The sequence below is a fragment of the Plectropomus leopardus genome, chromosome 2 (genome assembly GCF_026936395.1).
Source record: "Plectropomus leopardus strain MGB_pleo_1.0 chromosome 2, ASM2693639v1, whole genome shotgun sequence".
Lineage (NCBI taxonomy): Eukaryota > Metazoa > Chordata > Actinopteri > Perciformes > Serranidae > Plectropomus > Plectropomus leopardus.
The window spans coordinates 14019134-14033415 of record NC_142177.1 but is presented as its reverse complement, the minus strand read 5'-3'; the positions used below and the strand labels follow the sequence as shown (position 1 = coordinate 14033415).

The following is a 14282-nucleotide window of genomic DNA, read 5'->3' as shown; positions in this document are numbered from 1 at the left end:
AATGTACATGTAAAAAAAAAAAAAAAAAAAAAGAGGCAAAACTCAGGGGAAACTTTGATTTGTAGTCACAAGGTTCATCAAGAGGAACATAAAAACGTTTATTTTACAAAATAAACTGTAAAAAATTAACTGTTGCACATGAAAAAACTTGGATTTGGGATATATTTGATGTACTTGTGCATCTTGAATTTAGAGGTATACAATACACACATCAGCCAATTAACATGTCTAACATCTGGAGTTCTGAACATGAATAAAAACACTTGGAGAATCTGGCAGTATACACCAATACCACAGGAAGTGGGGGGTTATCTGTTGTCTTCCCTGTAACACATGTAAAGTTTTACTTTTTGAGTAAATCTGAGTCCGTCAACTTTTCTCACCATTTAAAGGAGCTGCATGTAACTTTAAGGGCATATCTACGAATTAAGAGTCTGGGCTGGGACTGTCTGCACACGGCTCTCAACTGGCGGCTTGCAGCTACCGTTGCTAACAGTGAAAACAGTGCTAACAGCAGCAACTGTGCTAACAGAACTAACAGTGTCAACTTGCGGTGGACCAAGGGCAAATTTGTGTTTTGTACGATAGTGTCTGATTGGCTTACCCTGACATTTTTACCCTTATCCTTACCATTCCCACTCCTCATGCCTAAACCTAACCAATCCAACCAACGAAGGCAACGAGCACTAACCAATCATAGGGAGAGCAAGGCAGGTCATACCTTCACTATCCTAGGATTCGCAAATTCACCCAGGTTGGGCATTTACCCTTCCGGGATGACACCATTCCCCCACTATGTCATAAGTGGCAACCACCATATGAGCAAAATTCAAAACAGCAGTGGTTAGATAGCCAGTGATACACACAAGCACTACTATTGATGCACGGCTGGACCGTTCACACAGACGGCGCATGACTTTATTCTCTGCACAGGACACCATTACTCCACTTTTTCTTTACATAGCACACAGCTGTTTGCTGCTGATGTTCTGAATGTCCATTTAAGACAAGACCATTAAAACTAATGAACTATTTGTCAACCACTGTTGTGTGACCACCGTACAACATGCATTTAGAACAGCACCAACAGTGCTTTGCTGCACAATAAACTATTGCTTTATTTTGGATTTATATATCATAAAGTACCTTTATCATAAAAATAAAAGGAAGATGCAAAAAACATCATTCTCAAGGAGAGTTTGTTGGAGCCACAGAGCCTTTCTTAAGATTGAGAAAGTTCCTTTTTCTTTTTCTCTTAGGAACACCCACACTGTCACAAGTTTCAGGTGGATCCCGAAACACGAACAACCTCTCTCCTGAAGCAGGGATGCCCCGTACAGTGGGCTCCTCTGCTGTGCTGTGTAGTGTTTCATTCACTGTGTCCACAACCCTTTCTTTTGCAGTGTCACTGTGCTGCTGTGTAACCGTGTTTTCAGCCACGGTTGATTTATAAATAGACTGTTGTGCTTTAGTAAAACTGTCCTCCTTTCCTGTCTCTCCAACCAGCAGTGGTGCAACATCTCTCGGAGCCAAGAGACGGGATCTGGGGAGCAGTTTTTCCATCAAACTTTGCCTCTTTTCCTGGAGTCTGTGAGATCTGGAGGACAAAGGAGCTGTTGTTAGTGGGACTTGAGTGTTAAAATGCTTACCTCATGCATGTGGTCACTGCAGCTCAGCCATGTAACTGCCAAAAGCCATATTAAACATCAAAAAGGGATTTGTCTACGATGTCAGTGATCACTGAACTACAAATTAGTCTTGATGATAGTGCAACGCTAAGTCTTTATATAGCAGCAAGCAAAAAACACAGATGTGTTGAACTCACCTCCCTCGTTCCACGGTGCAGCTTGGCATATTTGGCATATTTTTATGCACCACGTCTTCTCTCAGTTTAACAGGAAGAAGTCTGTTCACCCCCCCAGCACACCTGGTCAAAAAGTCAATATTTTATGAAGCTGGTGACTGCGATATAATCTCTGCAGACAATGGCTGACTTTGATTAAAAAATGGTCACGCATGCCCGGTTACCAGATACACGGTAATAACTTTTCATTAGAGGGAGAGCTGTGTGATTTAAGTACGTAAATATTTAATCTTTTTCTTTGGTAAGTACACTTGTTAGGCCTGAATAATTAATTAACAGATGAATACAGATATTTCCAACTGCAAAATCACACAAGGCCACAATCTTACGGGAAAATTCATATTTCACACTGCCTCAAAGTAAAACAGTGGTTTCACAGAAAAGCATCACAAACAGACAAAGTGTGCATTGTCTGGTTTATGTGATGTCATTATTTAAAAACAACAGTACAGTATCTTTCAAATGATCACGATGTTCATAAAAGCAAAATAGAAAAGTAACTGCTTGTCAGTAGGTCTAATAGTTGTAATGTCATTGCATTCAGGATATTTCACAGGTTACTGGTGTTTGATTACATATGGAACAGATGCTAGAGACTCTACGTCTGACCACACTTTCATACAAAGTATTAGAGAATGAACAGTAAATGATGAAGTCAGGAGGAAACATACTGAACCTGGACAAACTGAGGAAGGACACTGAGGAGCAGGAGGACAAGGAACAGCAACACTATGCATCAAATTTTGCAGATTTTCTTGATCTCAACAAAATCACACTTCCTCTCCTCCCCTTTCCTCGGCACTGATTGGTTCCTTTTACTCTTCGTTCACTCCTTATTAACCTGATGGAGTTCACCTGTTCACTCCCTATTTAAACCCTGTGCACCGTTCACTCATTCTTTTCTCATCGCATTACCAGCGGCAGTGCTGGTAAGCAGCGTTTCTTTCTCTTCAGTTTATCCTGTGCATGATTAGTTTAACTAGAAGCATAATTTATCCTCATTAAGACAGCCTTGTGTTTGTGTACAACCCATGGGTTTGCTCCCTCCTTTATGTTTTATTGCAATTCTTGAGTTTTGGAAAATAAATCTTTGTGTGGAAAATTGAGGCTCATGGCTGATGCATCTTAAGCAATACCTCCCCTTCTGAACCTTCTGTAGAGTTTTCCTGAAGCAGGGCAGAGTGTATTGGGTACTATACTAACAACAGGTCTGACAGTTGAGTTGTAAAAGTTAAAACATACCAAGCCGATGTCATGTTTTTTTAAATTAGTTAGCAACAAAATGCTCATTTACACAAACGATTTTCTCAAACTCGGCTGCTCGATCATAACCAATTTTCTGTCCACTTCAGCTTTCATTTATGGTTGATTTTGTCTTTCGAAATAGCTGTTCACATAATACATATGTTCCCTTCAGCATTTCATTCTGGTTCTGTTATCAGACGAATGCATGGCTATAAATAGTGATTTGAATCTCAAAGTACCATCAATCATCAAATGCAACAAACTCCAATTTCCTTTCATCTAATTAACTGTTAACCACATACATATGTATATATTTTTAAAATGGAGTTTAACATCATGCAGCTTACATGAATTTGCATTAGTTACATTTAAAACTGTTCCATTTAAAACTCTATTCTGCAAACAAAAAACAGAAACAAAAGCACTGAAAAAGAAAAGGAAACAAATGCACTGTACAGTGATCCAAACAGAGCGTTTGTCCTTTGGCCAGACAGCTCTGATCCCCATGCATAAGACATTATTCATCAGTCAAGTAATCCAAACTCAGCGGGGGCCAGACGTGAGTGTTCCAGTGTATCGGGAAGAGAGGGGAAATTAAATGATGAGTATAATCATTTATCTCTCCATCTTGGCTCGGGGAAAAGGACCCTTGTGGAACCGTGTTCGGTATTTAAATTTGAGACAATGCTTGGTGGTGGGTTTGTTTCAGCCAGCTGTGTTGAAACGCTGCTTGTATTCAGTGACCTCAATCAGAGAACTGCTTTGTTAAACCACAGAACTTGAATCGCTAAGACTTTGGCTGCGTACTTTGGGCAAAAATGTTTTCACTATATTCAATTTGTTCGATTCTTTTTTCCCTCATACGAAAGGAAAATAACATGGACAAGGAGACTAGTGCATGAAAAAAAGTTTTTTTTTGGCCTGTGCACATTAGGTGGTAACCAAAATCAAAACTTTGTTAGCAAGTTGGAAGGAAGAGAGAGTTTGTATGATGGTTAATTTTCCTTGTGCACAGGGCTTGTTAAAAGCCTCGCAGAGATAGACTAAGACACAAAATGCACAACAAATGAAAAAATACATTTATTATGACGCTACCAATTATTATCACCTCATGAGTCGAGGACGTTCGTTTTAGCAGCAGAAACTTCTTCTGGCTGCCTGTTTATGTCACCTTCTGCGTGGACTGAGTGGAGCTCCCTCATTTCTGAATCTGTCTCGTTTCCAGCTATTCTTTTAAAAAAGGAGCTCGTTTGCAAACAAAAGAGCTTGTATGGCTTGTTATTTCATCAATTCACCTGGGAAAGCATTGGCATAAATGCTAAACTGCAAACAAGTATGTCATCAGCGGAGTCCTGTTATTGGTTTGCTCGCTCAAGTTAGGTGCCACGATGTACCGCAATTGATGATACTCAAAAAATGAAACATTGATATTATATTAACAACACACATATGATATTGTGTAAATAACTAAGCCCCAGTGAAATCATACCTCTGTTCTTGCTTTGTCACCCTCTCCACTTCCATTTACTCATATTTTGAGTGTAATCTATTTTCCAAAGTAGAGGCAGAATAAAGTTAAATTAAAAGTTGACTGATAGCATTTTTTTCCCCTCAATTTCTATAGATATTGCAATATTGTTATGTGAATTCTTTTGGCCACAATAATAATGTAGTGAAAATCTAAAATTGTGCTGGCCCTACTCCACATGAAAGCATCTCAGGACAGATCATGGATGTAACTCTATACTTGCAATGTTACTACTTTCTTTCACAGAGCTGCCGTACTGGCATTTTCCCGACACGTTACCTGGTCTTTAGGAGGGAACCTGGCGGTATTTCCCAGAATATTGATCCTTGCCCTCATTCGCACATGACTATATGCAGAAAATATTTCTGAACATTTCAGGGATAGACTGTGTGTATTAAAGGGGCTTAAAACTCTTATTTACAATAATGTTTGCCAGTAGACCTGATTCTTACCCTGAGTGTTCCTGCTCTGCAGATGATGAAACCGGGTGCTGTTTGGGGCAGAGGGCGTCAGTGATGGAGAGGAGCTCGCTCTCAGGCAGGGTGGGGAGGAGGAGTCGCAGGGCCTCCAGGAGAACCTCAGCAGACACCTGACTCTGCTTCACCAGCCGAGATGCAAACTCCAAATCCTGAGAAGAAGAGCAGCGTACAGAGCAACCTTAAAGCGTTTTTTCCTCTACTTCCTATGGAATGTACACAAAAGTAAGGATGTTCCTGTATTTTTCCCTTATTTCCCATGTTTGTGTTAAATATAACATTGGAGAAAAAAACTCTCCATAAATTCAGACCTGGTCACAGTTTGCATAAAGTCTCCTGAGCTCCATTTGCTCTTTTAAATCTTCCATGGTTTGACTGCTGCCCGTCATTTCCTGCAACCTGAAAAACACCAGAGAGTTTCAACACTGTAAAATTTAATGGCCTATGTCAATCCACAAAATTCCTCATTACTCTGGAGATAACACTGGCACGACAGCTCACCTCTCAGCCAACAGCACCATGACCTGATCGCTCTTGTAGAGCGCCTCCTGGAGGATGGACGTCATCCTGCAATCCTGCTGCAGCTGAAACAGTCTCTCCTCCTCACTTTCCTCCTCTCCCTCATCAGAGTCCTCCCTCTGTGTTGGATTAGACTCGACTCTGGACGGAGACATTTTCAGGCCCTCCAGCTCCGCTCTCTCCTTCTGAAGCTGTTGTTCTGCTTCCTCAAGGCCCTGTGGCGAGAGTCAAATTACACTCTAATAAAAGACTACAAAGTTTAATGAGAAAGTAATAGTCTCAGAGGAAACATTAGAATGGAAATTAGAATTTCCTGAGAATTAGACTTAAGTTGAACCTTATTATATGCCTCAAAGCCCATGAGCAGCCCTCCAACCATACAGTGCTACAATACAGGCCTACCGAGCAGTGGTTCTGTATACTCTGGGCCATGTCTTGTCTCTCCAGGCTCTTTCTCTCTCTGAGCTGCTGAATGAGCAGACTGTGCAGAGTGAGCATTGCTCTGGAGGTCTCCAACACTTTGGTCCTCCTCTCAGCCTTCTGGTAATGGATGGAAGCCATCTGCATCGCCAGGCTGTCGCCCTGAGAGCGCAGATCATCCTCTCTCTCCCTGCGCATCTCCTCCATCACCTGCCAATATTACGACAGATGTTTCATTCACCTTGTGTCAACTCAAACCACCTTGTTCTTTAATTAAGATACTGAACTTAAACTCAGAGAGTCATTTGCTCCAAGAACTGTATCTTCTGCTAGTGAGCAAGCTTAGGATTTTATATATTAGGTTAATACAGCCTTAATACCTTTATTGAGTAACTTACTGTATTTCAAAGTGACTTAAACTAAAAATAATTTCACGACTTTACCTTGTTCATGACACCGCTCTCCGTCTCCTTCTCTCTCTCAAACAGTTGGATCCTATCCTCGAGCCTTTTCTGAAAAAGCAGCAGATCAGATGTGTCTGTTTTGTGTCTGGCCTCGCTGGTTTTCCCCCTGGATTGCATATTTGTCTGTGAAAACCACAATATCCATAAGGTTGGTTGGGAAATCACTCCCAGCATGCTGTTATGATGTGATTAGAAATGAAACCACTCTGTGGAGCCCTTTATTATTTCTGAATAACAATGTGCACTCATCCAGCGGCCACACGATTGAGGTCGATCACAGTGTGGTTTGCACTGGCGCTTGGCATTCTCCATTTCTTACTCATTTTAAAACATTAAATACACCATTATGTCCTGCTGTAGTTTAATACATGTGGCCTTTAGAATAGCACCATGAGGAGATTTAAAACAAAAATGTATCAACAAAGTTAACACAGAGTGAGAGAAGACTTCCTTCCAAAGAAATGGAAGAATTACAAGAGAATCACAGAAATAATATGACAAATATGCATAATACCTGTGGTGGATGTTGAGAATGAAGGATTTCTGCTTGTTTCCATCACCATGATGGCGTACACTCACGGTTTAGATCGCTGTCCCACATGTTTCTTTTATCACATATCCCAAATATTTTAATTTTAATACAAAACATTGCTTATAATCAGTACAACAACTATAGAGTACATTGTTTTATAATTTTGAAGTGCTCTACTTGCATTTTCAAATCAAAAAAATTGGATGCTACGAGATTATTGGGAAAGGCAAATTATTTTTAAGCTAAAAAAATGCATATTATAGCAAAAGAAGGTTTGCAGGGAAGCTACATGTCCGCCATTGTGGCATTCTATTTGAGACTACCGCTACAAAAGGCAGAAATGTTCTCCTCCCACACACGCGGGTTTAAAGAACATACTGTAACAACTAAATACAGTTATGTGTGATAATGTGTTCACCATCTGTTGCTCGCTCTCCTTTCTCCAAGCTGCCAGAGCCGTGTGGAGTTTGGTTCTGGAGACAGCGTGCGGCAGCACGAGGCAGCGGTCCATCACTGACAGACACTTCTGAAACTCTAGTTTCATCTTAAGCCGGTCTTCTTCAGACAGAGTCAGCTGGGACGAACACAGACAGCTGGGACAGAAGGTAAAAAGGAAGACTGGCAGTCAGATGAATAACCATAAGACTTTGCATGGCTGTGTTGAGAGTGGGATAATGTTATAATCTGGGGCATTGTAATCATTGTTTGCTGATGATTTTTTTAATCCAAAGAAGTTCTGACAGGAGAGTGGTTTGGCATCTGCTACATTTTCCTACATCATCTGATGCCTAAACCAGCTGTAAAATAGTCTCATATCATCAGAAAAAGCTCATTTTGAAAAATCCCTGATTTTTTTTTTTTGTCTTGATCCTCTATCTACAGTACCTCTCTGAAAGGATCCATGAATAATGGGGACAAACACTCTAAGAACTTTCCTGTATTTGAATCTCTTGAAATAAAGCCACTGCTGTTGTTATATCACTTACTTGAAGAAAGCTCTGCAGTGCGCCCTGAGCTCCCTCTGCTCCTGCAGCTCGCTCTCCATGGCCTCCCGTAGAGCCTCTCTGGTGCAGCTGAGGGTGCGTAATGCTGCCTTGCCTTCCTGGTGTAACCTCTCTTGGCCCTGCAGGAGAGCGCCGGCCCCTTGCCCCTGGGCTGGTCCTGCCTCTGGTTCCACCTGCAGCAGGGAGGGTTGGGCTCCTGGAGGCAAGAGTGTTAGCAAGGCTTGGGTCGCAGAAGGCTGGATGGCTTTGACTTCTGTTATGGCACCCTGGATCACACGCATGGTCACCTAGGGAACAGGTAGAGGATCAGGAGGGAGTAAATCAACCATGATTTGGTCATGAATGTGCCTGTTTAGGGTTAAAATGGCACCTTGCGGATGTCAGCAGCAGCCTCCTCATCCAGGTTGTTGATGAGCTCTGCTAGCTCCAAACTGTGAGCCGTCAGTAAGTTCTGCCAACAGTGCAGGTGCTGAGCTATATCTCCCCTTCCCTCCAGACCCTTGGACAGACCTGACAGATCCTTCTGTCTCTGTTTATGGACCCGCAGCTGGAGAAGGCAGGAAGCAGGTTTAACGTTGCTATATAAGTCAGGGAATGAGATGAGCAGGTTCTGTGGTATCAATCCACAGCAGATATATGATGCAGTCGCTTGGAATAAAATCCTAAATATGCGTGATCTCCTCACCATGTCAGAGATGAGCTCCCGCCTCTTCTTAATCAGTCCACAGCGCATGGCTCTCCTCTCTTGGCTCAGTGCCTCATCCAGTCTCTGCCTCACCATCACCAGCTCTTTCTGGGCCTTCTCCTGAAGCTGGTCTATTTGCTCTGCAGGCACAAGGCTCCCTCTGGTGGAGAGATGAAAGCATGCCAGGTGAAAACACAATGACGATATAATGTACAAATACGAGGAAAACAAGACGTCCTTTTATTTCTAAAAATTAATATGTACTTTTTTTGGTAATGCAAGTGTGTTCACTTTATTTTGCGCCAGTGTTTTTAGCAAATCCATATTTTTTTTAATTAAATTTTAGATCACAAATAGAAGCACTTATATTAAAATTTAAAAATGTACATTCATACTGCTCTAAAAGTTAACTTGACCATGTTTACAGTGCAGTGTAGTGTAATAGCACAACTAGATTGTAATCACTGGTAACTACAAAGGCACTTACCTCCTGATGTGAGTGAACCAGCTGTCCAGATTGTTAGAAGTGCTGGAGAAGCTGTCAGAAATCAGGCTGTTGAGGCTGTGAAGGCTATGCACCAAGAACTTCCTCTGTGCGTGGCGTTCAGCGAGCACATAGCGCTGATTTGCGAGGACGACGTCTAGCACCTCCTCTAGCTGATCCTGAACGGAAAAGAGAAGGACGTGTCATAATGTTTGTTTTTTTTTTTAACATCTGTACCTTCTCGTACTGATTACCACAAATACAGATAGCTGAGAAGAATAAAGCAAATATATGAACGGCAAATGCCGTTTTCCATGCTTTGTTGACCATATGTCAGTTTTGCAGGTCTAAAACTGAAATAATACATACAGAATTACATCATTCAAATGGTCAATTTGAATGTGCTGAAAGTGAATTTTCGTCACTCACTTGACAGGAAAAGTAGTCGTGCTGAAGACTCTTGGCTGTACTCTTCTCCAGCTCGCCCATCCTGGTGGCCTCCTCTAATTCCTCAGAGAAAATCTTGTGCAGCTCCACCCGGCGCCACTCGATGGTCTGCCTCTGGACCTTCGCTGAGGCTTCTTCATGTCGAACTAACAGGATGCGCTGCAGCTGACTCTGGCTAAGCTTGTGCAGCTTCTCCAGGAGGACACTGCAGTGGAGGAGCTCCTAGTAACACCACAAAATTAGGTTTAGTGATACTATGTAATAAAAGCAACAAACCAACAAGGTTTTTTTTGATCCAGAGGGAAAAACATGAGCGTGGAGTCCCTAAAAAAAGACTTATTACTTGTTGGTCCGCATGTTGACACAGCAGCTCAGCTTCGGCCTTTTCAGCCGCTTCTCTGCGGTGCTCTGCTTCCATTTCTTCCCGAGTCTCCAAGTTACACCGGCCAGCCAGAGCAGCCATGCGAGCCCCTCGTTCCTCCTTCAACCGACCCTCCATGCCCAGCATCTGTCCGTGGAGCACACTGAGGAGCCTCTGCTGGGCTTGAGCGCTGGCCTGGCCTCGGGAGCGCAGGCCGCCCAGCAGGGAGGACATCACGTCCTTGTAGATCTTGATCCGGGTGGCCTCCAGGTTATTGGTGGCATGCAGCAGTGTAGACATTTCAAGACTGACAGGAAGAAAATGTAGAGTAAGCAGAGGAAACTTGTACATTGTGGGTTTCCAGTGAAGTTGATTTGAAAAAGCTGATGACATTTATTGTCACAGGTTAGTTTGATAATAACCTGAGACATTCATGATGATAAAAATGTTAAAATGATTACTGGTTTGGGTGAAAAAGTAGCTTAACAAGACACAGTCAAGAATCAATGGGAAAACTCCCAACTTCAGTATAATACATTGCATTTTCCCCACAAGCAGTGAGACTCAATTGCCAATTTTTTTCTGTTTGACTGGGATTTTGATCATCACTCAATTCTTTCTTGAATCATCTGCTCACTTCTCCAAAGCCTGGTACATGTTCTGGGGATCCTCCAGCACCATGGTGTCCACCATCTTGTCTTCAAACGCTGCCTCATCTTTTACTGTCTCACTCATGTTGCAGTCTGCATACTCTGGGTCTGAATCACCTCTGTTTCTCTGGAGCAAGAAAATATAATATATGCACAGTGTTTTAACTTATAACTGAGCTAAATCACAAAACCTAAAGCCACAAGCAAAATATACAGACATTATGTTGAGAAAACAGGTATTCAAAAAGACAAAGTTACATATGTAACTGAAAAGAAATAGTGTTGAAACAGGGTGTCAGAAATTGCCATATACTGTACACAGATTTTTTTTCTTTGAACAAATAATTATCAAGACTACAACCACATTAACAATTTAATCAATTGTTGTCATTGTGATTATCTAGAACAAACCACAGATTTTAATTGTGTGATACCCTTTGTTGAAGAAGGTTCAGCCTGGTTCTGGGAGCTATCAGGTTCACGGCCAGAAATCCCAGTGACAGCAGCACCAGCGTCACAAAGAACCCGGCAACAAATCCAGCAAAATGTACCCCATGGTTGGGATAAATCTAAAATGGCGAGCAGAAACAGCAAATCAGTTTCATAAACACAGATTTGAAAATGGTACAAGAACAAAACAAGCAATGCGTATAGCTTGCAGGTGCGTTTCCAGTTAAGGAACTGTTCACAGCTTACTCTGTCCGTGGAATTCACCCTCAAGGTTAGATTAGCTGTTAATGGACCAAACATACTGACATCATTCTGTGGAGTCAAGAAAACAATACTCTGGGTGAGAAGAGAGTAAATATTCTTATAATACTACAATATTAATATGGTGAAAATCATAATAGACTTACTATGTTTTTTTTTTTTCCCAAGATAAAAAGAGCCAAAATGGCGCAGAGCAGAAAATACCTGTGAGGCGTTGGAGAAGGTGAGAAAAGCTGGAAGGTCCAGGACTTCACTCTTATGACTTCTTATATGAGCGGTATAGTTGACAATTACTTGGGATCCAGCTACAGAGGAAAAATGTTCATTATTGCATCATGAAGAACAAGTTCAAACCAGACATGTTTTTGTAGAACTATCTTTTAAAGCAAACTGACTCCCAGACATACCAGAAAGTGAATCAATGGCAAAAGTCTGGTAGCCTCTTTCCACCACCCTGCCTTCAGATTTCAGGGGAACAATTCCAGAGATGGAGTCTCGAATAGCCACCTGAGACAAGTTGGTGCCACCGACTGGGCCCATGTTGTGAATCAACAGGAAGAAGATCAGCTGAGGAGGGTCAGTGTCAAGCTTCACCTGGGGAGCACATGAAAGAGCAGCAGGACGAGTGTGAATCACTCAACATGTTCATTTCAAGTTCAGCAAAAATATATTGGAATTAAATGCACATTGATAAAAATGGGCTGTGTTCAAACAGTTAAGTTGATGTACCTCTGCACACTTGTAAAATTTGACTCCGAATGCGGATGGAGGTGCCACACTTTGAATCTGCAGAAACAGTCAACACAATATGTAATTCTTTCCAAACATGATCATTTTTATTTGTTATAAATAAGTATCAGCGTGGGAATTAAGATAAAGTAAAATGTGACCATTATGTGTATATGTTCTACAATTCTACAATTTCATTTAGCAGACGCTTTTATCCAAAGCGACGTACAACACAAGCAAGAATTTTGACTTAAGGAAAAAACCCTTAGTAAGTGCAAAAAGTGCTTCAGGTGTGATTGGTCACAGGTATTGCCGTCTAGTGGCAGAAGAAGTGCCGCACAGCCCCCCACAGTATATGTATGAAGAGTGTGTGTGCTGTTTCAGAAACTCAAACAAAAAGTCAGTACCCAATGGAAATATATGACCTAAATCTATACTGTAAAATCATACAAATCAATAATTTAAAAAAAAATTCAAAAAGATGTTGCAACAGCAGAAATAAATGGCTGATTGAAACATGATCTGTGCATTGCAAAAGTACCAAACACTGTACATTAAAGTTTTGAAAACAATCTCAAATCAATAATGTCATGAATTACCAGCTACATAAAAAGGTGCGTCACTCACTACATCTGCATACTCTGTGATAGGCCATTTTTAAACACACCTGAGGCAGAGTGAGGCCTGGGTTGTATCTGGTGAGTGTGCTTCTGCGGTTCCGGAGGCGCAAGATGTTTGACATGTAGGTAAGTGGCACATAAAAGGAGTGTCCCCACGGACCAGCAGGAGCTGAAGAAGAGAGTGGTTCCTCTGCAGACAACACCATGCATCCATTAATTTTCATCGTAATTGTCGGGTTAAATATGGGGTGTTTGAACAGCCAGTTACAAAGGCCAAAGGCTGAAACTGACAAATATATGTTTACTACATATTTGTGACCTTACATCAGACATCATCTGTGTGTGTACAGCATTGTAAAAAAAACAGACACTGTTCACTTATCATATGCTAATATGTTCAGTTCAGCTGGTGTTTGCACAGACGTGAGTTGTGTTATAACTGTATTGCTGATGTATAGAATTGAGAGACAACAACAAACCGTCCATCCTGAGCAATCCCTGCTCTGCTGATTTCACACTGGGGTCATGTAGTAGTACACGGATACTGCAGAGGCTCTGGCAATGGCAAAAGTGAATACACATGTTTATTAACAAATGTTATATAGCTTTATCCAAAACAAGGTTATCTCTCAAACCAAAGCAACATCTGTTATAGGCCTGATTACATATGAAAAGCGAATCAAAATATTGATTGATGCAATAAGGTTCAGTGATAGAACAAAATGAATAACCTCTGTAATCTCAAAGAGTTGTGTGATATGTGATTGTATCTGTATCTAATGTTAAAGATAACGAACTGATTCCTGGTGGTGAGAGGTTGAATCTTCATCAAAAAAGAAACTGGATGCCAAAGTTACACCAGCTGTGGGTTCTTCTAATGGAAAAGGTTGAATACTTAGATATATATATATATATATATATATATGTATATTATTTGTGTATTTTTTACCATAAGGTCACTCACCTGTTTCTCCGAGAGAAAGGGTGGTAGTGTTGTGTACCATGATGCAGCCTGTGATGTAATGCCACCGTTATAACAACGCTGATGTCCACTCTGCTCCAATACGCCGGCACGCCGAGCCTCACGCCGGGTTACATCGTGACACCAACGATGGCATAAAGGAGGTGGACACACACACAACACGTGGATATTCAAGATTAATGACCATATCGTGATCCTCTTCGCGGTTGAGTGTATCTGAAGCATTCGTAAGTTGGTGTGCCACTCTCACCGAGGAGAGCCGCTAGCTAGCTGGCTGCATTTCTGGATGTTGCCGCTGTTAAAATTCGAGATGACAACATTTCCACCGCCTTTTTTCTTTAGAAAAATCATCTGTAGCAACGTTTCTCGCGAACAATCGGAGCTTACTTTTTAAAAGAAACTATGGACGCCATTTCAAAGACTTATATATAATCACAAAGTCCATGACCACCGTTGCTGCACAACTTCGGAAAACATTTCCAAAACTTGGGAAGAACGGGCAACTCCTCAAGAAACGTTAAGATGCAAAGTATATAAATGTGTTTCCGGTAATGCCTTTCA

General features: G+C 41.5%; 1 protein-coding gene and 1 long non-coding RNA gene across 4 annotated transcripts; one reads left to right on the top strand and one right to left on the bottom strand.

Moving 5' to 3' along the window:
• Nucleotides 1-53: 53 nt before the first annotated feature.
• On the bottom strand, nt 54-14260 carry evc2 (EvC ciliary complex subunit 2). 3 transcript variants are annotated; one of them, XM_088085795.1, is made up of 23 exons: nt 13704-14260; nt 13219-13294; nt 12787-12929; nt 12120-12176; nt 11798-11984; nt 11595-11695; nt 11376-11441; nt 11114-11248; nt 10667-10806; nt 10012-10336; nt 9651-9890; nt 9225-9400; nt 8738-8897; nt 8423-8599; nt 8035-8339; nt 7467-7641; nt 6496-6564; nt 6035-6262; nt 5615-5847; nt 5425-5512; nt 5090-5265; nt 1826-1927; nt 54-1597 (listed from the first exon to the last, which is right to left on the bottom strand). In XM_088085795.1, exons 1-23 carry the CDS (start codon nt 13944-13946, stop codon nt 1189-1191), a joined length of 4011 nt encoding a protein of 1336 aa, XP_087941921.1. In that variant the 5' UTR covers nt 13947-14260; the 3' UTR covers nt 54-1188. The 3 variants fall into 3 exon arrangements, with proteins under 3 accessions (XP_087941921.1, XP_087941910.1, XP_042367278.2); XM_088085784.1 differs by having other exon boundaries at nt 6496-6639; nt 13704-14258; XM_042511344.2 differs by having other exon boundaries at nt 54-1588; nt 6496-6639; nt 13704-14255.
• LOC148190162 (uncharacterized) lies at nt 5142-8029 on the top strand. The gene is made up of 4 exons (XR_015778209.1): nt 5142-5338; nt 6541-6664; nt 7496-7653; nt 7931-8029. It is a non-coding gene; the product is annotated as an uncharacterized LOC148190162 (long non-coding RNA).
• Nucleotides 14261-14282: the final 22 nt, after the last annotated feature.

Bases quoted from the DNA above. Each gene is read 5' to 3' on its own strand.
- evc2 (XM_088085784.1), bottom strand. From the start codon at position 13,946: ATGCTTCAGATACACTCAACCGCGAAGAGGATCACGATATGGTCATTA. The intron at 12,930-13,218 runs GTTTGTTGTTGT...TGTTGTCTGCAG, and splicing joins GGGATTGCTCAGGATGGACG to AGGAACCACTCTCTTCTTCA. The intron at 10,807-11,113 runs GTATCACACAAT...TTCTTGCTCCAG, and splicing joins TGAACCTTCTTCAACAAAGG to AGAAACAGAGGTGATTCAGA.